The 25,648-nt window shown below is 40.9% G+C and overlaps 1 protein-coding gene and 1 long non-coding RNA gene across 9 annotated transcripts in view; one reads left to right on the top strand and one right to left on the bottom strand.

Annotated features, from left to right (window-relative positions):
* Positions 1 to 7,999, top strand: part of MEP1B (meprin A subunit beta) — a 31,139-nt gene extending 23,140 nt beyond the window's left edge. For all 8 annotated transcript variants that reach the window (XM_086889376.1, XM_086889359.1, XM_086889398.1 and 5 more), the window contains 5 exons: positions 2,019 to 2,486; positions 3,993 to 4,175; positions 4,620 to 4,884; positions 6,553 to 6,754; positions 7,708 to 7,999. In XM_086889376.1, the coding sequence (XP_086745502.1) occupies positions 2,019 to 2,486; positions 3,993 to 4,175; positions 4,620 to 4,884; positions 6,553 to 6,754; positions 7,708 to 7,725 (1,136 nt within the window). In that variant the 3' untranslated portion in view covers positions 7,726 to 7,999. The remainder of the gene's footprint in view (positions 1 to 2,018; positions 2,487 to 3,992; positions 4,176 to 4,619; positions 4,885 to 6,552; positions 6,755 to 7,707) is intronic.
* Positions 8,000 to 12,883: 4,884 nt separating this feature from the next.
* LOC111924897 (uncharacterized) lies at positions 12,884 to 14,634 on the bottom strand. The gene is made up of 3 exons (XR_002861896.2): positions 14,587 to 14,634; positions 13,576 to 14,427; positions 12,884 to 13,380 (listed from the first exon to the last, which is right to left on the bottom strand). It is a non-coding gene; the product is annotated as an uncharacterized LOC111924897 (long non-coding RNA).
* Between the last annotated feature and the right edge of the window lie 11,014 nt (positions 14,635 to 25,648).

Raw genomic sequence — 25,648 nt, 5'->3', positions numbered from 1 at the left:
AACTAGCTAAAATTCCGTGAGCAATCATTTTAACTGTTCTAGAATTGCTGGTATCAATAGCAGCTGATGAAGTTAGAATATTAGAGTAAATTACAATTAGTAAGAAAGTACCCTGGAATATATAAGTTAAAAAAGATAAATTAAATTTAATGAAATATATGAGCAGCAGATCATGATTTGAGTTGTAGTTTGAAGAAGATTAAATTCTTGTGGTTTTAGGAGCCTGTGGCCTACTAAATGATCATTTGAGGTCAACTAATGGACAAGAGCTCCTTAAGCTGGAATTACTAGTCCCCTTATGATTAAATTACTTTCTCAAATATTTAATTATTATATGTCTCCATTTCAGCTATACCAAGTTCAGAACGATCTGAGCAAGTTCTTTTACTAAATAAGTATAATTTCTGTCTCTTTTTGTCCCTTTAGGCTCAGCTGCTACCAGTGCCTGTTTTCTTTTTTCCACTCTTCTTCACCTCAGGGGCTTTACCCTCTGTGCCCCCTGAGCTAACAGGCATCCTTAACCTAAGAGTTGCTAAGGCAGGTGTAGACTTCACATCAGTCTGAGCCCTCCAAACTGTTTCAAACCCTACTTTGATGTCAAGATTAATTTTTCCAGACTTCAGCCTTTCTCACAAACACTCTTTTGTGTCTATGAGGCCCCATCTCCCATTTCTGCTTTCTCAAGTCCATAATTTCCTTTGAAGTCTCTGATCTCATAAGTGTGTCCAGAGAGGCACCCTATTTTGACAATCTGTGGCAAAACTTTTAGGAATGGCTCAAGATCATTTCCCCCCAAGCTGTTTCACTTCTCTCAAGTGAGAAGTTACCCTCACCAGTGCAGTCAATAAACTGTAAGTAACAGTGACACTACAGCCCCATCCATCCATGGTCTGACACCCTGGCTGAGCTGCTCATGGGTTTGCACTGAACTACGACATTCAAGAAACTTAGGGACAATCCCTGAACCCTTCCCACTGCTCTGTGGCAGCTGGGGATTTTTGAACTGCACATATTACATGTAAAAATCTTTTAACTTATTCTGAAGTTGGTTTCATGGGAAAGAGTTGGGTGCTTTTCTTCTTGTTTCTGTGTTCATTTTTTCCCTTCTATTTATAGCAGTGATGTAAAATGTCAAGAAATTAAGGCTTATATTTGAGATCCACTGTGTTGTGTTTAGGGTTGTTAGGAGAGTGATGTAAAAGTTCTATGAGTCCTGGGGTTGCCACTGCTTGTTCAATAAATGCAGGTGGTCTTCTGTGCAGATGAACTAAAACCAGGCCTCAAAAGAAACTGTTTTGGTGCACATGCTTTTAAAAAAGGGTTTTCTACTTTCATTGACCTCACAAGGCCCCTGTGCAGAGCTCTTTGCTTTTGTGTACACTCCTCTTGGAGTCAAGTGGAATTTGCTAGTGCCTGCACTATAATTTGGATGCAGCATCAAACTTTCGGAGAGGTTCTATGGGATGAAGTAGGTTTTGCAATTGACTGGCTTTAATTTGATGTTTGTACCATTAATCATGTGATGGGTGAATAGTGCTTCTGCACAGGCAAGCTTCCAACAAGCCATTTAAAAATATGAAAGCAAATGAATGAACTGGTCTTGTAGTTCTAGGTTCCCAGAGTCCTCTGGAGCATTTTAATGTTGAGGCATGTTGTTGTTCAGTTATTTGAATGTAGCTTGTTCTGAATTTTTCTTTTTAACAATACAGATGGAACTATTTTTGTGAATTTAATAATCACAACATCTGGATTAATTTAATTAAATGTTATTTAAAAATGTAAAAGAAAAAGCAGTTTTAAAACCCATCAATAAGCGCTCTTATGCATATTAATTCTGTTAAAATTGTATTGAGCAGATATGATCTTGAACTGAAAAAGTAACATCTACAGAAGAAATATTCCATCACATCAGTGCCAGTGGAACTGAAAAATTCTTACATAGTGTTGGTATAGGGTCCACAGACCTATGCAGTGTTTGACTGTACTGCTGACTTAGAAATGTCTACCTTGTTTTTCAGGTTCACCTGAGACCTACTGGCAGCTCCATCATGTTTCTTTGAACGTCACGAGTAAATTCCGGGTTGTGTTCCAAGGCATGAAAGGAAGTGGCTTATCAAATGGAGGCCTCTCTATTGATGACATCAACTTGTCAGAAACTCAGTGTCCCCACCACGTCTGGCATATCAGAAATTTCGCACATCTCCTCAACACGAGTTCAGCAGGGAGAGATGGGTTAATATACAGTCCACCCTTTTACTCTAGTAAAGGATATGCTTTTCAGGTCAGCTTGTATGTAAATGGTACCACTGCTAACCCATTTAATTTAGGAATATACTTGTCCTTGATTTCTGGAGCGAATGATGATCATTTGAAATGGCCCTGTCCATGGCAACAAGGTACCATGATCCTGCTTGACCAGCATCCTGATATTCGTCAACGGATGTCAAACCAAAGAAGTGTAACAACAGACCCCCTGAGATTATCAGGTTAGTTAAAATCAAACATGTAAAACACAACCAGAAGACAAGGGATCACATCTCCTCTTTGTATAAATTAATGCATATTTTTTAGCTTCTGGAATGTTTCATATGTTTGCAGCAACAATAATATTGACCCGTGGACAAGAAAAAAATTAAACCTACAAGCAAGTTAAGCTGGGACTCTAGATTCCAAAGTTGCGTTTGCATAAGAAACAGGTGGATGATCTATTCCTAAAGTTTCTTTCATATGCTCTGTGAGGATACATTTATTTCCGTTTTAATGAGAATGGAAGTTTCCAAAAGTCATGAAAAAAAATACTGAGTTAACAATACAGTTGGTTTATACTAGATAAACGTGCAGAAACTATCAAACAAATCCCTGCCCTTCTTGTCAAGGGTACAGTGGTGTCAGCACAAGCCTCCAGATGGACAAAGTACTGATTCATATTATGTAATCTGTACTTGTTCAAGGTGTGAGAAGGTAAGGGCTATTGTCCACAATAATTTGGAAAGGTGGCAGTTGAGGTAAAAAGTAACTGAGAAATTGTAGCAATCTCTACAGAGAGAGATATTAAAGAAAACACCCATATTCAGCATTGGATAAAGTTTGGATTTAAGCCATAAATCCAAAAAGCTTTATTCTTTTTGCCAAGAGAAATCATCTCTGGCACTGAATTAATTTTCTGGACTTTCAGACTAGAAAGGAAGGAAGGCACAAAACCATCCAATTAATATTATTATTTTTAAAAAAGTAAGTTTTACATTCCATTTTCTATGACACTGGCTCTACATGAAAACAAAGTGGCTAATCTAGAAAGACTTAATGTTCTTTCTGTAAATAAAAGACACACCACACCATGTCCTCCACAGATGTTTGAAAAAGCACATTTTCCTTGTGCTTTCTGTCGTTGGAGCCACAGTGCATAGCCCTTTTCCTTCTCTGACCCTGCTGACATGCAGTCTGTTTGTCCTCTGCTCCTCTCCCTTGTTTATTCATATATTGCAAATAGTCCAGGATTCCCAAAGGAAGCCTTCTAACACACACCCTTTATCTGGCCAGAGTTTTCTCCCTCTGTCAGATTCTTTCATGGACAATCAGGTCAGCTTTGAGCTTTAGAACAGGGTTTGATGGAGCAGGCATCAGTGGTCTGTGATCGTTTAAGTTGTTCAAATATCTTGTGCCCCACATCTCCTGTAGGACATGCTCTCTTTTGAGAAACACTGCATCAACTCATGTTTCACATGATTTATGTGCTACTTATCTTCTTGAACACCTCACTTTAAAGAACTAAAAAGAAAATACAAGTGGTTTTCAACTAATTCTCCAATAACCTCCTCTCCAGCAGATTCTTTTCTCAGTACCTCAGGCTAAACCAAATCATTGAAGATCTCCATTGTCTTGTGCCTCTCATCAGTGGGGAATCTCAGGCAGTTGAGGTTTCTGCTGAGAGACAAATCCAGAGCAGTCTCACACTCACATTCTTTTTATATTTTTCTTTTTTTCTTCCCCAGAACCCTCATTAAATTATACTTGGGATAGGCCAGACAAAGTGGGGTCTGAAGCAACTTTTCCCAATGGAACTAAATACATGAGAGGTCCAGGAGTTGGAACGAACGCATTTTTAACTCATGAGAGACTTAGAAGCCGCAACTTTATTAAAGAAGATGGTGTTTATATTCTTTTAACATTGGAAGGTATGTAAACATAGCTGATACTCTTTAGAATGCTGTGAACAGTGTCAGATACTAAGTTGCTAGTGCTGTAGTTGTAAGTACACATGATGTACTTTGCACTTGAGCAGTATTTGAATTATGCCTGCATCTAACATCAAATCATATGTTTGAATAAATTTGTGAACAGGTACATACACAATATAATTTCTTTATCTCATGTGGAGGTGTATAAAACAATGCTAATCTCATGCACATTATTTTGAATAGGTTAATTTGAATAAAACTATCTGTTTCTGAAAAAATTCTAGAGGACATTTCCAAAGTACATCAAAAAGGCAAAAAAGCCTGTTTATCCACTATACTTTTGGACAGGCTTACTGCTCTTTAGTATTAGAAATTATCATTAGAATAAGATGAAAATTAACGTGAAACAAAGACCTTATTTCCTGTGGGTTCACCGGGCAGATATTTCGCATCTCCTGCAAACTGAGCCGAGCATTACACCCCCTTCTGTTACGACTACCAGTTCCAGTGCCACCAAACCTGGCCCTAGCCCTGCTACCACCAACAAGCCCTCCACCAGTGCTGAGAGCACCACTGCTGCATCCACCAGCGCCACAACAGGCAGCACCACCCAGCCCGAAGATCCCGAGGTTCCGGCTTTCTGCCCAGACAACCCCTGTGAAAACGATGGTGTCTGTCTTATGGTAAACAGAGCACCGGTGTGCAGGTAACCGCCTTCATTCGCCCTCAAATGCAGTCTTAGGATGAGTAATGGAAGTTTCTAATAAAATAAACCTTTGCTGCTGATGAAACAAAAGACAGACTGTAGCTGATTAAGGCAAGTATTTGCAACTGGTCCTGTGAAACTGAACTTATGGCAAATTTGGGCAACAAAGCTCCTAACCTCAGCATTTGATCATTTTGAAGTACTCTCCTTGACTTTCCTGTTAATTATATTTTCAATGTGTTTATTATTTTCAGTAATGTATTACTTCAAGTCCTTAGAATTCCCTATAGCAAAATGTAGAATAGTTGAATAAATGTAATTGAAAGAAAAGAGCATTTATATCATTAGAGAAGATTTTCAATACTTATCACGTAGGAAGCACTGTAGACATTATTTTAAAATTTGATTCAGAAATATTGTACAGTGAAAATTATGACCATGAATTACCAAAGTGTAGTCTCTTGCCTTTGAAACCAGCAGGGAAAGCCGGGGAAGATTGTTTGCCCTGCAAGAAGATTAATATCAACTTTTATTTAATTCTCTGTGGATCCATTTAGGTAACCTACCTGCCTGATTAGCATTGTTCCAGCTCTCAAATAAGCTCTGAGGCTGAAGATAGTAACCTTAGATGCTGTGCCAGGGCAGGTAGACTGGGTGAGTGCTGTGAGGAAAACGTAAAGGCCAAGAGCCACAGGAGTCAGGATGACTCATTAAGTGTTATATATCCCCATTTAGGAACCTTTTAAAAGAAAATTCATGTGCTACTCATCAGAAGCAGGTCATAAATATGAATAAATGTCAAGAGGTGGTTCCAAGAAGACAAAAATAAAAAATAATGCCGAATGTTATGCCTCATTTCAAAATTATGGAAAGAGAATATTTATTTTCTGACATCTCTGGACTCTTTGAAGCTTTTAGTGCCTTTGCAACCTACTTTCTGTCCTGTGGAAATGTGTGACCAGCAGTCAGTTTCCAGCCTGAATTTTTAGGGAAATGGATGGGAATGTGATACATCTGCTCAAGCTGGATCACCTGGAGTCCCCCCAGCAGGCAATATCTTCGCAGCGCACTGCAAACAGACTTGTTTTCAGGGGTGAGGTAGTCCTGAATAAGTGGCTCAGAGAGGAGCTAGAAAATCAATATATAAGGAATAACCAAGGTTAGAAAGATGGGGGTGGATGTGCTGACTGTGGTGCTGGGTGAGGGACAGAATCGAAGCCTAGAGGTTGTTTTCAGTCCTAAAACTGGATGACCTCTGGGCTTTTAATTTCTTTTCTTACCTGCTTGTTGGGTGATGGCAGAGGCAGATCTTACAAGTTCTTTAAATTTGAAAATTACAAAAAAAAGAGAAGCTCCATAGATGAGCTGCAACCAAGCATTAAGAGGTCAAGGGGGTCAGGAAGGCATTTAGGATTTCTGGCAAAGGTTCTCCCTGCAGGCACAACCTGTGAAACATCAAGGAAGCTGAAAGAAGCACTTTTAGGTGTATAAGGACAGTGGGCCACTCAGGCCACTCAAGACAACTTTAAAATAAAAGCCAATTTTAAGATAAATTTCATTGTGCTTTAGGATATAGAAATTGCACCAGAGATGGCATTTTTCTGAAGCAGACCTTTTCACACCTTTAATCTTTAGGTGACATCAGATGTTTCTTCTTTTGCTTTCCAGATGTCCAGTAGGTGACGACTGGTGGTACATGGGAGAAAAGTGTGAAAGGAAGGGCTCAACTCGAGAAAATACTGTAATAGCTGTTTCTTCAACCATAAGTGTGTTTGTTGTAATGCTTATTGTCACCATCACAACTGCAGTGTGCCTTAAAAAGAAATACAAACAAGGAAAGGAGACTAAGGAGAACCTCACTCTAGAAGAAGTAAGTATTTTGCCTCTTTCAACAAATATACAGACACACACACACACATATCTATATTCACTAAAAAGCAAACAATCAAATTAAGAAAGAAGTAAATGGGAAGATGTCACCTTTTTGAAGTTTAAAGGTTAAGAATTAAAGAGCTCCTTTAAGTGACACTAAATTATCAAACACCAAACTCCCATGTAATTCAAAATCTGTTCTCTTCCACCCCCCTCCACTCTGCCCCAATGACAGCCTACGTTGAGTTGGATAATGCGAACAAAGGGGTTAATTTTCAATTTGTAATTAAACCATATTTTCTGCTTAGTAAACTTGTATTTCATCTTTTACTGCCTATTCTACTAGAGATCTCCCCTTAAAATACCTGGGTATAGTGCTAAAAAATGCATCCCAGGATGTCAAAACAAAAAGCAAATCTAAAAAATAATTTTCCCATTCAAAGGCCATTTTTTATGCAAGGCATGAAGTAGCCATGGAAATATCGACATAAGGAAAGGTTAAGAAGACAGCAGGTTAAAACTGTCTAGATGACAGGATCAGAAATGCTGTGCACTGAATAGAAGCAGCATTTGGGCATGTTTTCACAGGAAATTTAATTCAGTCTGAGGCACAGGGACTCTTACTTTAAGTAGAGGCTTGTCTTAGAAATGGAAAGCATGACATAGTTTAAAGGGACTCACAGGCCACAGGAGAAATTTTGTAAACAAACTGAAGAGGAATGTCCTTCCAGAAAGCAGAGTTCCATTTTTAATTTTGTACTAATACTATGTGTGTGATACTCCATTGAGTTGCAGTACCTCTGTGCAGTGTCAGATACTTGACACTGCTGCTTTATGACCTTCCAATAAATAGTTTTGGTTTCTTTGCAAGTAATGCTCTTACATTATACACATACTTTCCTTCCCTATACACTTTTAAGATGTGGGTTTGGTTTTTTTTCCCCCACTTAGACTAAAACATCCTTCTGAAGATAATGCAAACAAGCATCAAAGACACAAGATGAACATCACTGCAAAACCACAACGACGTCATCGTTCTTTCTGTTCCTTTTATCTCAACCATCATGATAAAAGTTTGTAAAGTCTGGAAAATAATTCATCATCTGATAAAACAGTGTGCTAAAGTCAGTGGAGTGTCTGACAGTGCTGTGTATGGTCATGCAATGGAGAAAAATGGAAATACATTGTGTGACGTGTCTGCCTTGCCTTTCAAATCTACATAAACATGAAGAAAACATGAAAATGGCATCCTGAATTTCAGTCAACACAGGAAAGTCTAAGTTTGCTATATTATCATTGTACAGTTGTCAATATTAAAGGGGAACTGGACCCTGTATTCACAGGGTACCCAGCAGTTCTCAGTCCTGCTGCAGCTGTCAGTCAGTAGTGTGAGAGTTTGTGGAGTGTGGGAATGTCTGGTTCATTATGTTATTTGGTTGTGATCTACTCACTCTAAAAAAAATAACAAGTAATGAGGAAAGTAATAAATGAACCTCACAGACACACATTAATGAGGAAGTCACAGCAGAGATAATAATGAGGATCCAGAATGCTTCAGCCACTGATTGATGGTCCATTAGAGGAACTACTCAGGCAGAACCCTCAAGAATGTCAGCCTGAATAATTATTAACTGATAGGAAGGGGTAAATATGATTAACATGAGTGTTGTGGAAAAGTTGAAGGTGCTTGAGATATGGGCTATGAGAAAAGGCTTTTTGATTTATGTAAAAATGACTATAGGGTGTTTTGGAGAAGGACCAAAAGATCCAAAGAAAAGTGAGGGAAAATGGGGTCAGAAACTGGAGAGGCCCACCTGCAAAAGAGAGCTGTGTGCCAATGGCCAGGGGAGACCACAGGTCTTAGGGCTTATGGATCTAGGTACTAGCACATGGAGGGACTTGCATGGAAGGGTCAGTGTGCCAGGAACTGGAGGGACTGTGGGCCACAGGGCTTGTAGATCTAAAGACCAGCCACTGGAAGGACTGGTATGTGTGTCGTGTGTGTCTTGAAAGGCCCAGGTGCCAGCAGCAGTTGGAGGGATCAGGTTGTGTGTTGGTGCGTAAAAGGTCTAAGTGTTGGCAGCTGGAGAGATCTGTGTGTGTTAATATTTCTTCAGTGAATTTAATCCTGTGTGTGTGCATAATTCACTAGCAAACTTCAAGCTAGACTAGCTGGGGGGCTGCAGGAAACATTTCCACATCTGGATGACTCAAACAGCACACTGCCCTATCTGGCAAGCAGTGGTGTGTACCACTGCCAGGACTCCCCAGCATGGATATTTAACAGGTTTAGAGGCCATGCTAGCATTTAAGGGGACTGTGCATGTTTGAGTGTTGAAAATGAGGGCACACATTTTTTTCACCAGAGAACTTGCATTCTGATTTCCTGGAGGGGAGGAAGAGGACAGGGCTGTGTGCCCTTCTCTGGGTTTGGGAAGCATTACAGTGGGGTTGTGCTGCCCATGCTGCTCTGTGTGTGTGTGTGTGTGTGCAGCAGCCTGTCCTGCCAGCCACTTCAGAGACCCTGGTGTGTGTGTGTGTTTGTGTGTGTATGTGTGTGTATGTGTGTGTGTGTCTGTATGTGTGTGTGTGTGTGTGTGATTGCATCTCAGACACAGCCGTGCTGCCATCCAGACCTGGAAGAGGAGCAGCAGCCACATCCTTAGGACTGGGATGTAGAGACCAACTGGGACCATTCCTGGCTGGGCATGTTGGCCAGGGAGCTGGATCCTGGATCTGGGAGATTTAGTGGCTCCCTTAACACCCCCGACAAACAGAGCTACGATGCAGTAGGATTTAGAGGAAAACAGAAGCATGGAAATAAAAGGGCCAGAGAAAGCAAAACGTCCCTCCCCAAGGACGCTTCTCAGAGGGAGATGGCAGCCTCCATGGGCAGAAATCATCACATTTGTGGTGTTTTGGAGGGGGGCAGTGAGAGACAGGAGTGCCAGTAATGGAAATGTCAGGTCACACCAGATGGTTGGTAGACTGGTATGTGAATGTGTTCACATTTAAAGGTCAACAGCTACTTTGATTGCCTGGGATGGGTGTTGATGATTTTAACATTTGTCATGCAATTTACCCTAACTCTGGGCAAGAGCAGTACAAATGTGTGGAAATTTGATGAGGGAGCAAGTCTTCCTCTGAATACTACTGCACAGTACAAAGCAACAAAAGTGTATTCTTCTGTATCAATGCTATATATATAGTCCTTCTCTGATTCATATTCTCTGAAATGTAGTTGTATTTAAAGCATTCATAGCTGGATTTATTAGCTTTTGTTGGAATCCAAAGATTCATGAAAACAGCCAGACAAAATTAACAAAGATTTGTCAGAGCTAACAAACATCCTGGATAGGAAAATACCCTACTATAGCTGTCTTAAAATAACTTTCCTATTTCCACATGTCTTCATCAGCAGTTTTCATGCAAATAATCTTCCAAATGCGCCTTCAATTAAGATATGCACATAGATTTACATGGAGTTAAGAAGACACAAATGAGACTGTTCATGAATTCAACCCTGGCTACAACCCTTAATATTTTAAAGTGTGAGCATTTGATAAATTCAGATGTGAGGTACCAGACTTGTGACTGTAGAGATCATTTATATTTTTGAAATCCAGATTACAAGAGATACTTACCTGTACTTTCATCAGAAGAGACCTTAATACACAGAGTAGTATACACAATATAATACACAATATAATTTCAGTACATTGAGGAAGATACAAATGCTGTAGGGTATATCCTGAAATGTTAAACTTTCATGGGAAAAAGTCTTAAGCTTCTGCTTAGTCATTTCAAACAGGAATCAATGAAGAGTGTGATTTAAAACTGAATCTCCCAGTCAGTGAGTGTTAACAACTCACTTCTATATGGCCAAAGGAGAGGTTTCTTAATGTCCTTAACTGACCTAAAAATACTCAAGAGGAGTATTTTTTTTTTCAGTTTTACACTGCAGAAAAATTACTCAGGAAATGCAGAATGAGGGTCAAGATTACACTTTATTGTGTATCATGAAAGTTATGCTTACTGGCTCAAGTTCCTGAACAAATGAATTTTTCTTATGAAGCTCTAGCACAAGTGACTTGATGATCTTAATTTTGGAGAGGTATATTTTACACATTTACAGATAATATTATCCCAGGTCAGATACTGTGTTAGCTTGACAGAGAGCAGCCTGGGAGTTTACTTTTTTTTCCTGGAGCAAGTTTATTCACAGAAAGTTTTACTAAAAATCTTTACTGTAAAGGTATCTCTGTAAAATCACTGAGAAACTAATGTGATACTAATGTAAACACCACCAGTGTTAAATCTGCACCAATCCATTTATCTTTCCTGTCCTTCTCACACTGTAGTGACTCAGGTTGGTTTTCAACAAGGATTTACTCTACCCACATGCCTGCTCAGGCACATTCCACTCTCTACACACCAGGACCAGTGTGAAAACCCTATTACTGTGTTCCCACAATATGCAGCACAAGGGTTTGGGCTGTGGACATTGACTCTTGGGTTGCCTGCGCTGCTCCTGTTCCTCATTCAAGAGCATCTCTAGCAAAGACCCTGATCTAAGTGAATGTTTTCTCCTCTGCTCCTCCTTTTCCGGGCTCCAGATTTGCTGTACAGCTGGACCCAGCCGAGTATGTGCACATTGTATCCAGAACTGTGTGCATGACTCATTCCCCACTGCTGAGTCTATCAGGAGTCACAGCATGGGCGTAAAAATAAACTAACTCCAGCATTCAAGTCAGTGGCTCAGGTGTGGAATAACAAAAAAAAGAAAAAAAAACCAACAACATGGGTCATCATTCTAGCTACTTCTTGGTCTTTCTTCAAGAATCTCAGCACTGTAGAAAATTTTTTAGTCATGCCACCTACAATCTATACTAAACAGCATATGCAACCTCCTATTCCTGATACAGGCAAACCAAGTCATTTCTATTTGCATCACACAGATCAGCTCTGCTCAGTTTAGCTTTTGCACAAGTTACAAATTACTGAGTCATAATGTCAGTCTGGCAGGCATAGCATTGTCTGAATGCAAGAAAGGGACTGATCCTAGACACCAGCCCTCCTGCTTCTGCTGAGTGTGTCAGGTGTCTCGTGCCACCCACGCCAGGCAGACACGGTCCCAGGGTGTAGGGCAGGGGTCATGACTTTTCATTTTCTTTAGGCACAATTCAGAACAGAGTTGTACCTTTTTTCCTTTTTATTTTCCCCACAGCTCTCCTTATCCACTGCTATTAGAGCTCAGGGTCTTTTGCTAAGACACAGATATTGTCAGCTGGACTACCTTTGACTTTGATAAATAGGATCTTAATTCTCCTCTCTTCTTGGAGTGCATTTTCAAGCTATCTTTGGGGCTGGTAGTACAGATAGTTATGTCTCAAAAGGAAAAGATAACCAACAATTAAACTGCCTTTTCTTAAACAGCCAGTGCTTTTCTTCAAATCTAGAATTACTGCTTAGAGACTTTTGTAGTATTGATGCAGTAATGGCACAACATCTCTATTTTGCTCTGTGTTATGAAATAGTGAAGAAATATATGGTGATGTCATTTTCCAGCTTCTTTCAATGACATATACTCTATTACAAAAGAGAATTCTAAAGTTGAGATTTAAAGACTTGTTTCATGCAAAAAGATTATGATTTTTTTTGCAGCAGACAGATTAATGTGGTTGCTTTCCTTGTCTTCTCCCTTTTTTGAGCATCAACAGAAATATCTGGGAAAAATAATGACCACAACAGCTCAGGCTGATTACTGCTTACACCAGATACACTCTAACTGGTATCATAAAAGCTGCAGACAGGTTTACATTGGAGTTCTTTTGCTCATTAATTCCTAAACTTCTACTGGAGATGAAAATTTCCATGCTTGATCTATGCCTTTGACTTCACCTATGGTGAAAACAAAATAGCATCAAAGAAGTTTAACTGGAACGTCAAGAACTTAAAAGAACAAAACCAAACCTCATTGTTTCCCAAGGCTGCGCTGCTTAATCCTACAATACATAAACATGGTCACTCTTCCAATGCAATACCCATGGGAAAAAAGACCTGTGTGCTCTTTAGGAGATTTGAATCTTATCTCTAAACAATTTGGTGGAATATTTTGATTAACTTCTTAATGATAGCCTTTCTACTTCACAATTACTAATATGTAACTAGAACCAGCCACCTTGTTCTGCTAGAGCTCTGTGTATGTGCACTTGCCCTTGATTTTTTATTTTAACTCCATCTGGATCTATGAAGTCTATGCTACAAAGAGCCAGATCAAAACTTCCCAGAGACACATCTCTCTCTTCATCTCTACTTTCTTTTCCCCCATACTTCTCATCATGGTGTGAGCACTTGGCTTTGGAGGCAGCTTTGAGTCACTCATGTAAATGATATTTTCTTGTTTAAAACAGAGCATTATAAATTACATAAAAGTATCATTGCAACTCCAGTTTCACTTGTTAATAAAGCTATTAGTTTATTGAGTTTGGTAGTTATTAAGTTGTTTAATAAAATTTGTTTATTAACTGTGGAAGAAGTCTCTGCTGCTCCTTAGAAGAGGCAGGTTTCATTCTGGCAGCTACTGTCATGCTTTCATCACTAGAAAAGACTTGTCAGTGTAAGCTGGAGGTAAGAAGAGAAGAAGCAAATTAAGAGGTTGCCTTGACCAATAGAAAAATGATCATGCTTAAGCCTTAACAGGTGCAACTGGGAGAAATGGGGGGAAAAAAAGCTGCTGGGATAACATAGTATGAATTTTCTTAGGAGAAAAAAAAGCCTTAAGGAAAAGAAATAAACTTAAACTGAGACAGTGAATACCTGCTGTGGGCCACTGCATGATAGTCTGTCTACAGGCCATGTCTCCCAAGCAGATTCCTCCTACTCAGCAGCCCATCCATTTGCTCTGCTTTTCACAGGTTGCCAGCTCACAGCAAAATCAATTGCCACTACATGTGTCCTTGTTGAATTATTTCCATCAGCTTACAGCAATGCCCACATCTCTCAGAAGCAAGGCCTCCAGCTGCCCAAATCCCAGGGCTGCAAAGCCTCTTCATGAAGCTCTCTCTCCCTTGGGAAATTCTGAGGAGCTGACAGCCAGGAAGATGCAGAGCTGGCATAAGCATCAGACAAAACAGACTTGGGAGCTGGAAGACTGAGGAAAATCCTGGAAATGTAACCCTTTCCATGGGCAAAGCCAGTGGTAGTAGCTTGCTGTGCCAGCTCTGCTGTGTCCATGTGGAGGGCTCATCCCTGCATAAACTGCAGCTGGGAGCAATAAATAAAAGGGGTTCTTGCCTTGCAGGATTTGCTGGAAGAACCAGTGGAAACCAAATCTCAGTTTCACACAGACACTGAAGGCTGCTCCCTTGAGGGGGAAGTCACCATCTCACATCCAGTGCCCCTTGCCAGGAAGCCAGGCTGGCCCTTCCCAGGACTCTGCCCCACACTGGCTTCCCTGGCCAGGTCCCCACAAGGTCACACAGTGGGGGCAACAGCAAATCAATGTGATTAACATCACACCTCCCCCACTGGCAACATCCTGTCCATGGGAGATCTGTAGAGCTCTGTCTGGCAACAGCCTTCTCCCAGGAGTGTATCTTGAGCTTTGCAAGAAATTTGAGTTTCTGAGAAATACAGATAGCCACAGATGCGTCCATTTTGAGTGCAGTCCTAGCAGTCAAAAAGACATTTTTGAAGTGAAATGTGGGGAAAGGAGAAATATAGGTTTATTTACTTTTTTTTTCCCCCTGGGGGTTCAAATGAACAAGCCACTCCACCCTTTGTGCTAAGAAAGTAATAAAAACACTTTTCTTTATTCCATAATAATACCTGGGTGCCTAGATCCGGTTGTGCTACTTCTTTTCCTAAAAGCAAGTCATCTTGGCTTCCACTTGCCTTGATTTATACCCATACTGCACAAACCACTTTGCAGGTGTGTCAGATTGCTGCCAGATTGGCTGTGCTCAGGCTCACTTGTGTATTTGCTTTCTCACTTATTTCCCACAGCACCTCAATGACCTGGAGGACTAGGACAGGCTGGGTTAAAATTACTTTCTTTCTTTTCCATTCCAGAAATGTTCTTAAACTATAAAACACTTTCCTACTTCTTATTAGGTGTCATCGAAACCATTTTGAGGCTTTGTTACCCAAGCTCTCATGGGCTGGGAAACAGGAGCTCAGGTACAGTGGGTGCTGATGCAAACATGGGTGCACAATGTGCAACCCCTTGCACCACAGGAGGCTTTTAAAGCTCAGAAGATGGAAAGTTTGATATCTTTGGAATGCAAGGCTGAGCATCAGTTTTTTAATCAGCAGTTACAGCTGCTGTCAACTGCCTTCCTGGCAACCCCCTGCTGGTGGTGGAAGTGGTTTTGGGAATGTTTTGCAATAAAAAGATCACCTCTTAAAGGGGAAAGCAGAGCACTCTGCCATCTTCCAGCATTTTGCACACTGATCTTAGAACAATGGAAAAAAACTAAACAGCCTAATAAGCATTAGAGAAATCCTGACCTTTCTTTGCTACCATTTAATTCAGCATACACATGAATAATTAAATTATACCGAATAACTGGCGCAGTATCTGCGAGTGCCCAATTTCCTTTAGTTTATTAAACATGTGTGCATGAAGTTTTCCTTCCCTACCATATTGTCTTTTGTCACAAGAGGTGCTGAAAGCATTTGAAATTTCAGTAGCTACTGGTGAAGTAAAATTATATCATTGACAAGACACTCCTTTCCTCTTGGCCCCCAAAGTCCCACAGCTGTTAGCAGACAGACCTCAGCAGCTGGATAAAGGCAGTGGCACCAGGAGTACCAGGAGTCCCTGATGATGTGTCAGGGGATGCTAACTCCGATCTTGATAAATCCAAGGAAGTGTGGGGATGTTGGTGTCAAAAAAATGCAGCTTTCCAGGCAGCTAAATGACATTTACAACCATCTTTTATGTACTACCACTTGATCTTCATAGTCATTACTTTTTATTCAGCGTTTTCTGAGCTCCTGCACTGTGAAAAGAGGAAGATGCCTTTGACAGTGTTCCAGGTATGTTGAGAAGTGTCAAAGCTTTTCCTGCTTTCAAGTAATGAAGATCAAAACTTAAAAAGTTTAAAACATTCACTTAAACCTTGTAAATACCTTGAAACATCTTTACTACATATTTATTCCTCCTTTTATTTCATTCGTTATTCAAAAACAGAGCTTCCATATAAATGTCATAAATGTCCCATCTGCTTCAGCTTAATGGAAGAAAATTGTGGGCAAATCAAATCAACATTTTTCATTATTCCACGTACAGGAGCCTGCCACGCTTCACCAGCATCTCCAAAAGCACAGGTCCAGGCAATGGGACGAAGACAAAGCATTAGAGAAACATGTGCTCAAGCCTTAAAGTTCCCAAAGTTGAAAAAAATCTGGTTAAAGGATTTAAATTTGCATTTTATTTTATTATTTTTTCAGCATTTCTTCTGTAGAATGCTACTGAGTCCCCACAAACTTGGAAACCATGCAACACTAATTAGCTTCTAAACCGCTTAATAATTTGTAAGGTTATACCAACAGTATTGGTGTGTATTGTAATTGCAATTTTCATTTCAGTCTCAAACTGGAAGGAAAAAAAACAGAAGCTGGATTTTCTACAGTCAAGACTGTTAAAAAATATACAAAAGAAATAAATCTGTTTTCTTAAGGAAAAGTTTATATTACTACAGTGTTATTGCATACCTGACACTCCTCTAGACAATAGTGCAACACAGGTGGGTAATGAAGACATCCTCAGAAATTCTACTCTTTCAATAAATGAGATAAAAATGCTCAAAATGTACTTTCCTTTAATTAGAGTTCTTTCTTCAGAATCCTCCCAGAATAAATATTAAAAAAACCACCAAACTTAAAATCTCATTCCATATTTCAAAGAAGCTTGCCTATGTCCCACCTAGCTTTGCATTTCATTAAGGGACCAATTTCTGGCTTTATTAAAGCTTTAATAGACAGTCCTCTGGATTGCAAAGTGCAGCAGATCCATTAGCATGTCATTGAGTGCCATTAGACAACTGCTTTGAACTTTTGTTGCTTCACATTTGGGTACCCAGCAAGGCAGTGCAGGAGGTGAGCAAGTGCTTTGGACAAGGGGTTATTGGGCAACAGATCCCATCTGTTCTGACATGGTTAAAATGCCACGGCAGGGCCCTGGCATTTCAAGTTGCCCTCTTGAGGAGAGAAATGACATACTGAAAAGATTTGACAAGGAGCGTTGTTTTAGTCTAATCTATTTTTTAAAGCAAGTTATCAAATATTTGATTGAAACTCTGCAGAGAAACAAAGAGCTTGATTTATGTAAGGAAGATGACATCTCTCTCTGCCAGGAGCTGTTCTGGAGCAGGTTAGAGTTTGCAGCTAATGTAACTTAATTATGGGTACTGAAAACAAAGCATTTAGGAATGAAGTCACAACTGAACAGCTACCATGACTAAAAGTGGCAGAAGTAGAATAGTTCCATCAACTTCAGCGATAAAGTGAAGCCCATTCGTGAAATCAGTGGGTGTCTCGCCCGAATGAGCAGCGCAGGATTAGACTCGATTGCACATCATGCCAGCACTAGTTAGAAACATAGAACAGATGTCAAGTAAATAGGGATGTGTGGGACAAAACAGAAATAATTGTAAAAATGTGCCCAAGGATAAAATAAATTGATCCTAAGACACTAACAAACACTCTTGTATAAGGCAAAATGAGTCTTTGTACTGGGTTGGCTTTTATTTTCTTGCTAATATTGCATAACAGAACTATGCTAGCATGATGAGGAGGGGGGATAATAAAATAACTTATCAATGCACTATTAACTCTACACACTCTTACCTAATAATAAGATATTGATGTCTCCTTTAATGCATGCCCCTTTGTTGAGAACTTTCTCATTACCCTGCAGTAGCATACACAAAATGGCTTTTTTAATATACTCATGGCCATGAACGTTTGGTGCTAAAGGCTTGCTTAAATGGTCAAAGATACCCTATTTAAGAAACAGCAAACACTTACATTGCACATTACCAACATTAAATGCAATCTCATTATCCATTAGCCAGTATTAGTGCAATTTATATCTTACTTTGAGTTTTGCAGAATTTCTTGATCTTTGCCACATCATCGGTTGAGAATGTGGATGCTATTTCTTTGCTCATCAGTTTGATATTATTAGGAAGCATTATTGTCCTGGGTATTTTCCTGCAGATGCAGAGAAATGTCATGAGATTAACTATTAAATAAATACTGGACCATTGTTTACACAGTACAAAAAAAATATAAAGAAATCATTGGATTTATTCATTTTATTATGGCTTGGCAAGTGAAATCTACACTGCAAGAGGATTCAATGACGCTCCAACATCAGCCCCCGCAAAGAGGGCTCAAGGAAGAGCAGGGACACAACTCAGGGGACATTGAGTTGTTCCTGGGGAGGGCCCAGGGCCAGGTAATGGGAGGAAATTTGTCAAAGAGGAGATTACATTAGATCGAAAGGGTTGCTGTCAGCTCCAGTGGTGGTGTGGCAGCGATCTCCAGCAGGGAGCGACCGGCAGCAGCTGTCACAGGCCAGGCCAGCTCCTGGCTCTGAAATAGTGGGATCCTCCTAAGTACTGGAAGCATGCTGAGAAGATATTTTTAACTGTTTGGTAAATGCCAGTCCCTGCCATGGGACACCAAGTTCCTATCAAACCAGTGCTGATGGCAGCCTCTCCTGCTGCCATGCCGAGTTTTATGACTGCCTTACTCCTCCTGTGCTCTTGCCAAAAGAAATTGATTTTTCTGTAAATACCTTCCACATGATATCTGTAATATGGTAAACAGACCATTTGCTCTTGAGACATAGGGTATTTGGATATTTCCCCACGGAGGAGGAGGAGGATGGATGGCAACTCTGGCAGCTACACAATGGTATGTTGAGGAAAGGAGGATGTAATGGCTCACAAGTTTGCCATATTTTTGTTCCAGTGCCTGCCTCAACCTGAGCTGCAGCCAACACCTTAAAGGTAGGTAAGGACACCAGGATCTGAAGAGACATCTGCATGGGGATGCCTGCTGTCCACTGAGGGACAGCAGCTCCCCACTGCAGCCACAGGACCAGACCAGGCAGTGGGCACCCAGCGAGACCAGTGCTACCAGCAGAGCAGGGAGAAATGCTGTATTAATTCTTGCCATTAATACTTTCTGGGTAAGGAAACCCAACAACCAGTGCATATTGCCTTTTATACAGTTGAGAGACGAAACACAGACCAAGTTACAACAAAGCTTAAATCCAAAATAATTACATTTTGTCACAATTCCTTCCACACAGTCCAAGCTACCAAGGAAGCCAGCTGCCAGCACCCAAGGAGAGACATGATTTGCTCCACAGCTCCCTTCAATCCCACTGCAAAAACTTCCAAATGTTTGAAACGGGGAGCAAGTAAATCTTTTAATGCTCTCTGAAAAGCAATCAGCTCACCGAACGCATCATTCAGCAGCCTCTAATATAAAGTAATTAAACCATGAAAAGCTGCTGCAGTAATCTTACTTAAAAATCCTAAATTCCTTTACATTTTGAGGATCTGATGGCACTGACTCCCAGTCAGACACATACAGGCAGGGCAGAGACCGAGGGAGCTTCTCAGAGCCTGAACAACCCCTTCCACTCCTTGAGCAGAGGCAGCTTAACTTTATGAAGATTTGTTGTTGCAGCACAACTATCCAAGAGATACAGCTAAATCCAAATTCATTTCATTTCCAGCCAAATTATATTTTGATGCAGGTCACTAGAAGCTAATCTTTCATCTCTGGTTTTCATACATGAAAACGAAAAGGAAAAGAATTTCAGATTAAGCAGCATTTATCATACTAAATAGAATTAAATCAAATGGAAAATTGCATAAAGAAACTCAGTTAAAACAATTAAATTAAAAAGCCCTTTACCTGTTTGAATGTAATCTTTGATTTTCTCAGAAGAGAAGAGAACCTTATTATTAAGCAAACTTAAAAGGGATCCTGGATTACCCTTTCCCCACTTCCCTGCTCTTGAACTGTCAGTCTGTCTTCATGAGCAGACTTTGTTTCCTATCTGTCAGGCAAGTTCACTTGCTTGTTCTCACATGCCAGAAAAACTCAAGTTTTTAGTATTGCAGGAACACTTAAGCTGTATAGTAAGCAGCAGATGAGTCTTTTATTAGTGAATTTTTTGTTAGCTACATGCATATATAGACAGGCACACAGGTGCATATCTGCACTCAGTAATATATAACACAGCTTCAGCAGAAACCAGAGCTCACTGCAAGCTAGCCTGCATTTAACAACCTTTTATTGATGCTCTGACAGCTCCCATCTGAAATAGCTTGTGGTAAGTACTAAAAATGAAGAAATAGAAAAGCTTTCTAGAAGACACCTATTTAAAATGATCTCACAAGTATTTCAGCTTAACTGAAGAAATTATAATTCTTCTTTTTTCCCTGCAAAATCTGCAAGACTTACATTACATCAATTAAAAATACATTTATGATCTTGGCTTATGGCAAAAGGGAGAGCAATAAGCACTTGCTGTTTTGGAGAATAGCTCTCTGGGAAGAATTTTTCTGATATATAACAGAGGCCTAAGAGGCTCAATAATGCCTTGGGTCAAATTTTTGCTGATGAACATTACCTTAGTTTCTTGGCTGGAATCCCCTCTGGCTTCTAAAAATCCAATTTCATTTCAAGGCAAGTTTTGTCTTAGAAATAAATGCAGAAAACCATGTAATAAGGTTGGTTTCATACAGAACTTGAGAAATGGCTGAGATTTGGAGTCCCAGGCACCATTTTCTTCTATGGTATGTGGCACTTTTCCTTTAGAACCCCATGAATGAGTTGGTGCAAACTGCATCCCTTGTCAGCTGGGAGAGCTTTCTTAACCAGCCAGAAACAAGCATCCCCTAATTCCAAGTGCTCCACACATTATTGCATGAATGTCAAGCTCTGTGAGTACCAACAGAAAGTTGTGACATCTTAGAAAAACATCCAATGACAAAAATACCAGAGGCAGAGTCACATACTGTTTACAAAGCACTGGGGTCTTTGAATGCATCTGTTCCTATAACCTAGATTTTTGCTTGGTGCTTCTGAACAAAAGCCAACATAAGCCACAGGTAAAAATTCGAATTTTAGCATGAGACTTCAAAACTCATTAGTGAAGACAGTGACTTTTAAACACAAAATACCACTACTGTCTCTGAAAGCCCCTGAGATGTAAATCATTAGAGGTGGGGAAAGCAGTCACAAAAAACATTCTGGTGTTTCCTGTTCCCATTCCTTTGCCATGCCCTTTGCTTGGGGCTGCTGCAAGGGAGGTGATGCCAGGCTGCAACCTCAGGCTGAGGTGCCGTGGCTCGGCTTATATTTGCTCTTTTTCTGTGTGTTGGTCCTTCATGTTTGGAGATGAAAGGTGCAGTGCGACAGAGAGGCCTCTCCTGTCTCCTTTAGAAGCTGCCTCCTCGTCTCTGGTTTTGCACATTTCAAACGCAAGACTTTGAAAAAGATTTCAAAGCTGCATCTTCTGTATGGAAATTCATGGCTTTGGGCACGTTCATGATCAGACCTAAAATTTCAAGCTTAAGAACCTGCTGCCTAAATGAAGTTAATTTTACTTGTGCTTTGCCTTTCTCTGATTGCTAAACAAGAGTGGGGTATTTTATAAGCATTACTTACCTGCTTTTATATGTGGGTATCACTGTACTTGATTCCTTCAGGATTTGCAGGCATGGTGGAAGCCAAGCTCATTGCAGGGGATGCTCAGAGGTTAAAGATCTCCGAGGAGAAGGAGGGGTGCAGACAGCAGGAGCAGGTCAGGAAGAGGATGAGGTTTGCCTGGACATGGCAGTAGGAGTCCATGTGGGACCAGATTTGGGCAGCCACCCACCCCTGCAACCACACCATAACCCTTGGCAAGAGGCACCTAGTCAGGCTCTGAAGACCAAAAGGTAGCAAAGGAGGGTGACAAAATGAAAGGGGTTGGGGCTGTAGGTGAAGTTGGGAAACCTGGATTTGCACTATTTATTGCTTTTTCAATTTGTATGCTTTTTATCCTTGACCTGCCACATTCCTTCTGGAGCCTCAGTTTCCAAGTCCTAGTTTTCAGCATTGTACAAGGAGCTCAGATTGAACCGTATAAAATAAAAATTAACATTGTGGAATCTGTGAAATGACACTTCATTTTTCAGTAAACCAACTGTAGCAGAGAAGAATCAGAAGAAGAAACAATATGTGCCCTTAGAATTTATTTTTTTTTAATCAGGAAGGAAGGGTTATTGGAGCCTTACTCAACAGGTATGATAAAACTTTAAACATCACTGCCTTTTATTAAAGGAATCAGAGGAGAAAAATGTTTCAGCAATCAAGAGTAAGGCAAGAGTAACTGCAAACCTACAAAGATGCAGAGAGAGCACTATGCCCATCTCTATTGCAGTTTCACTGATTTGTTACGAAAGGAGAAATTTCAGAGCCATGGAAATCAAACACCTCTCCTATTAAGACTGAGAGTTGTGGTTTCTTAGCCTGGAAAAGGCTCCAGGGTGACCTTAGTGCTGCCTTTTAACATATAAATGTGGCTCACAGGAAAGATGGAGAAAGGCTTTTTATCAGGGTCTGTAGCAAGAGAGCAAAAGGCAATGGTTTTAAACTGAAAGAGAGTAGATTGAGTTTGGACATAAGGAAGAAATTACTTATGATGGGACACTGGAACAAGTTGCCCAGAGAAGTTGTGGATCGCTTTAAGTGCGCAAGGCCAGGTTGGATGGAGCTTGCAGCTACTTCATCTAGTGGGAGGCAGGGAGTAGGATGAGATGATCTTTAAAGGTCCCTTCCAACCCAAATGATTCTGTCATTCAAGGAAATACTAATCCAGTGCAATTTTTCAGTGTTTTTTGTGGGATAAAAACACCCATGTTTTTCAGGAGGAAACTGGAGGGCCAGTTACCAGGATGGCCAAGGCTCCATTCACCAGGAGCAGAGGCTACCATCCAGGACTAGCACTTAGGATAGCTTCTAGCTCTTGTATCTTTCTCCCACTTGCAGAGCTGCAGTTAAATAAAAGAGATTAGCCAAGATATATGCAGCTCTTCAGGGGTCTCCAGACATTCTGGCACATCTCACACTGCTGACTTACTAGAGTTTCCTCCTGCTTTCTGTTTGCACTAATCCACTGGAAACCCAGCTCCAGAGACCTGCCTTGCTGACCCCCATTTTCATTAATAATGATTGTTGATAATGTACAATGGAACAGCACCAGCAGAATCAAAACAGCTCCTTCTCATGACAGAGCTTTTGTGGCACTGGCAGAGAATCCTAATGAGGTCCCTGAACCCATCCATCACCCACTTTAGCCCCTCCAGCAGGTTCTGTCCTCTGGGGCTGTGTGCCAGTCTGACACTGTGTGGCACGTACAAGTACTACAGCAGCTGCTGCCACAGCCAGGGGACACGTCCCTCCGCTTCACTGCCAGCTCCCTAGGCTTGGCACCTTAGAAATGTTTTCTCCTTCATCCCTATTTTTTTTTTCTCTTTTATTCTTTTTCCTCCTACCCCAGACTCCCTGCGAGGAGTGTTTTTCATTTATTCCAAGTGTGTTTGGCAAGAGATTCCTTTTGTCCTGCCCAGGAGTCAAGGGCATTTAGAGGTCTCGTTGAACAATAAATAAATATTTGAGTCGTATTTCTGTTGTCCCATTGTGGTGGCCTGGTTAACCACCTTGAGCTTTTCATCTCTGGAATCTGATGGAGAGAATGGTGAGAAGACACCTACTTCTCAAAGCCACTCTTCATATCAGCTCTCCATTATGCCAAGTAAGAATGCATATAAAATGATTTATCCTGGGGGGAAAAGAGAAATGCCAGATCCAGGCAAGTGAATAAAAATATAAATACTGCCAGCTTTCAACAAAAATTGATCTTCATTGAGTGTGACAATCACAGGCAAGAGAAAAGGATTCTATATACAGAATACAGTTAATAGTGAGTTTTTGTGGAGCTACCAGAGCTGCCAACAGTTGCCCATACAGGCAGAGGTAGTGGCCAGCAAGGGGTGCCAAGGAAAACCTAGAAATAATGCTGCCATGGAAGTGAGGCTGCTAGGGAAATGGTCCAGCAGCACTGAGGGCCTAAGCAAAGTCACCAAGGGCCACTGCCCAAGCAGGACTGATTTTATGTTCATTCTGCAATGGCAAATCCCATCAGGCATCAAATGAGCTCACAGCACAGAAAAAGGGGAGAACATGGGAGCGTCACCCAGGTTTGCAGCTTTGAGTCACTCAGTGCACAGGAGAAAGTGGTTACATGTGATGTGTGCATCTGGTGACATAAAATGTGTTTATACCTGGGCAGCAGAGCGTGGTGTAGAGTGCCCCAAGCTAGCGGCGACCTGAGCTAGAGGAGTCCTCTGCAACCAAGGACTTCAGGGATTGATCAGCAGGGACACGAGACAGCACGTCAGGCTCTGTCAGCACCCCGGGTCCCACACAGCAGCTCAAGGCCAGGAGCCCCAGTGAGAGCGAGGACAGGGGGTGTACACACCTAACAGACCCAGGAGAGCTCTAGCTGATTGTGTCACACCAAGAGGAGCATGTCCAAGAGCATTAAGTTTGCAATTTCCAAAGAGGAGAGAGCTGTGTTTTCAAGTCCCGGCCCTGCCTCTATTCTTTATTCATATTTATACATATCCATAGTGACTAATCAGGAGATTTATGTCAGGCTTGGTGACTACTATAATATATATATCTTATAAATAATATACCTGCCTGGTTTAGAACAGCACTTTCCTGATCAGGAGATGGACATGTTTTGCTTTGGGCTACAGCCCTTCACTTCCCTTGCATGCAGTGAATGCTGTCCTGTAGATCTTTTTGCTCAGGCTGGAGCAAATTAACTGGAGCATTCAAACAATTAAATTTTTTTATTAATAAAATTATTTTTCTTCCCCTTCTTAGGAGAGGGGAGCAAAGCTGTGTCCTAGACAGACCTGCTCATGGTGAATCTTTCTTGTGAAAGCAATTCTGCTTCTCTCTGTCCCTCCCCTCACCCCCCTGTGATGCACATCCTGCCTCCAGATACACTACTTTCCTCTCCCAGATGTGAGGGTTGGAGGCAAGTAAAGCCCATCTGTCTCAGATTCAACAGCAACTACTGTGTCAGATTCTGCCCTGCTTCATGTCTCATAAACATATATTAATGATTCCTTCCATGAAACCCTTCCACAACTACTGTTGTGCTGCAGTAAACTTTCCCTTGGCCTGGCATCAGCGAATGAAGCTTCAGCCCAAAGGAATCTGGCACAGTAGCAACTTGTCTGCTTAAGATGTTGGGGGCTGTAGAGCTGACATTTCCCTCCATTGCCAGTACTGAAGGAAGTGAGAACAGGCAACCTGCAACCTACAGCACAACATTATTTTGTCTCTGATTTCCTCCCCATCCAATAAATGCCTCTGAAACTTTCTGCAAAGCAGAAATGTTTGCACATGGTCTTGCACTTAAAAGCATATCCAAATTATAACTGAATGCTTTCCTCCAAAAACAAAGATAATGGGGCTGGGGACAATAGTGTTTTAGGTGAACGTCTGCTAGAGACAGGCAAGCTGCCTGGCAACAAATTCTTTGGGGAAACACAGTTCAATACTCTTGCTGAAGGGGAAGAAGTGAAATTAGAAGACAGGGAAAAGTAACATGTCTTAAGAGGTTAAATGCAAAAGCCTGATTACTTCTCTCAATTATTCCAATCTTACTTTGCAAAATTCACTATTTGAGAAGTGCTTATTTCCAAATTATACTGAGATGAGCAAGAGGGTAAGTCAGTGAAATTACCAAATGAAAACCAACCCTTTTAAGCAACCCAACCAATTTAGTACAACA

This window comes from Cyanistes caeruleus, chromosome 1 (genome assembly GCF_971803275.1).
Source record: "Cyanistes caeruleus chromosome 1, bCyaCae1.hap1.1, whole genome shotgun sequence".
Lineage (NCBI taxonomy): Eukaryota > Metazoa > Chordata > Aves > Passeriformes > Paridae > Cyanistes > Cyanistes caeruleus.
Note: the sequence above shows the minus strand (reverse complement) of the source record. Positions and strands in the feature narration are given on the sequence as shown.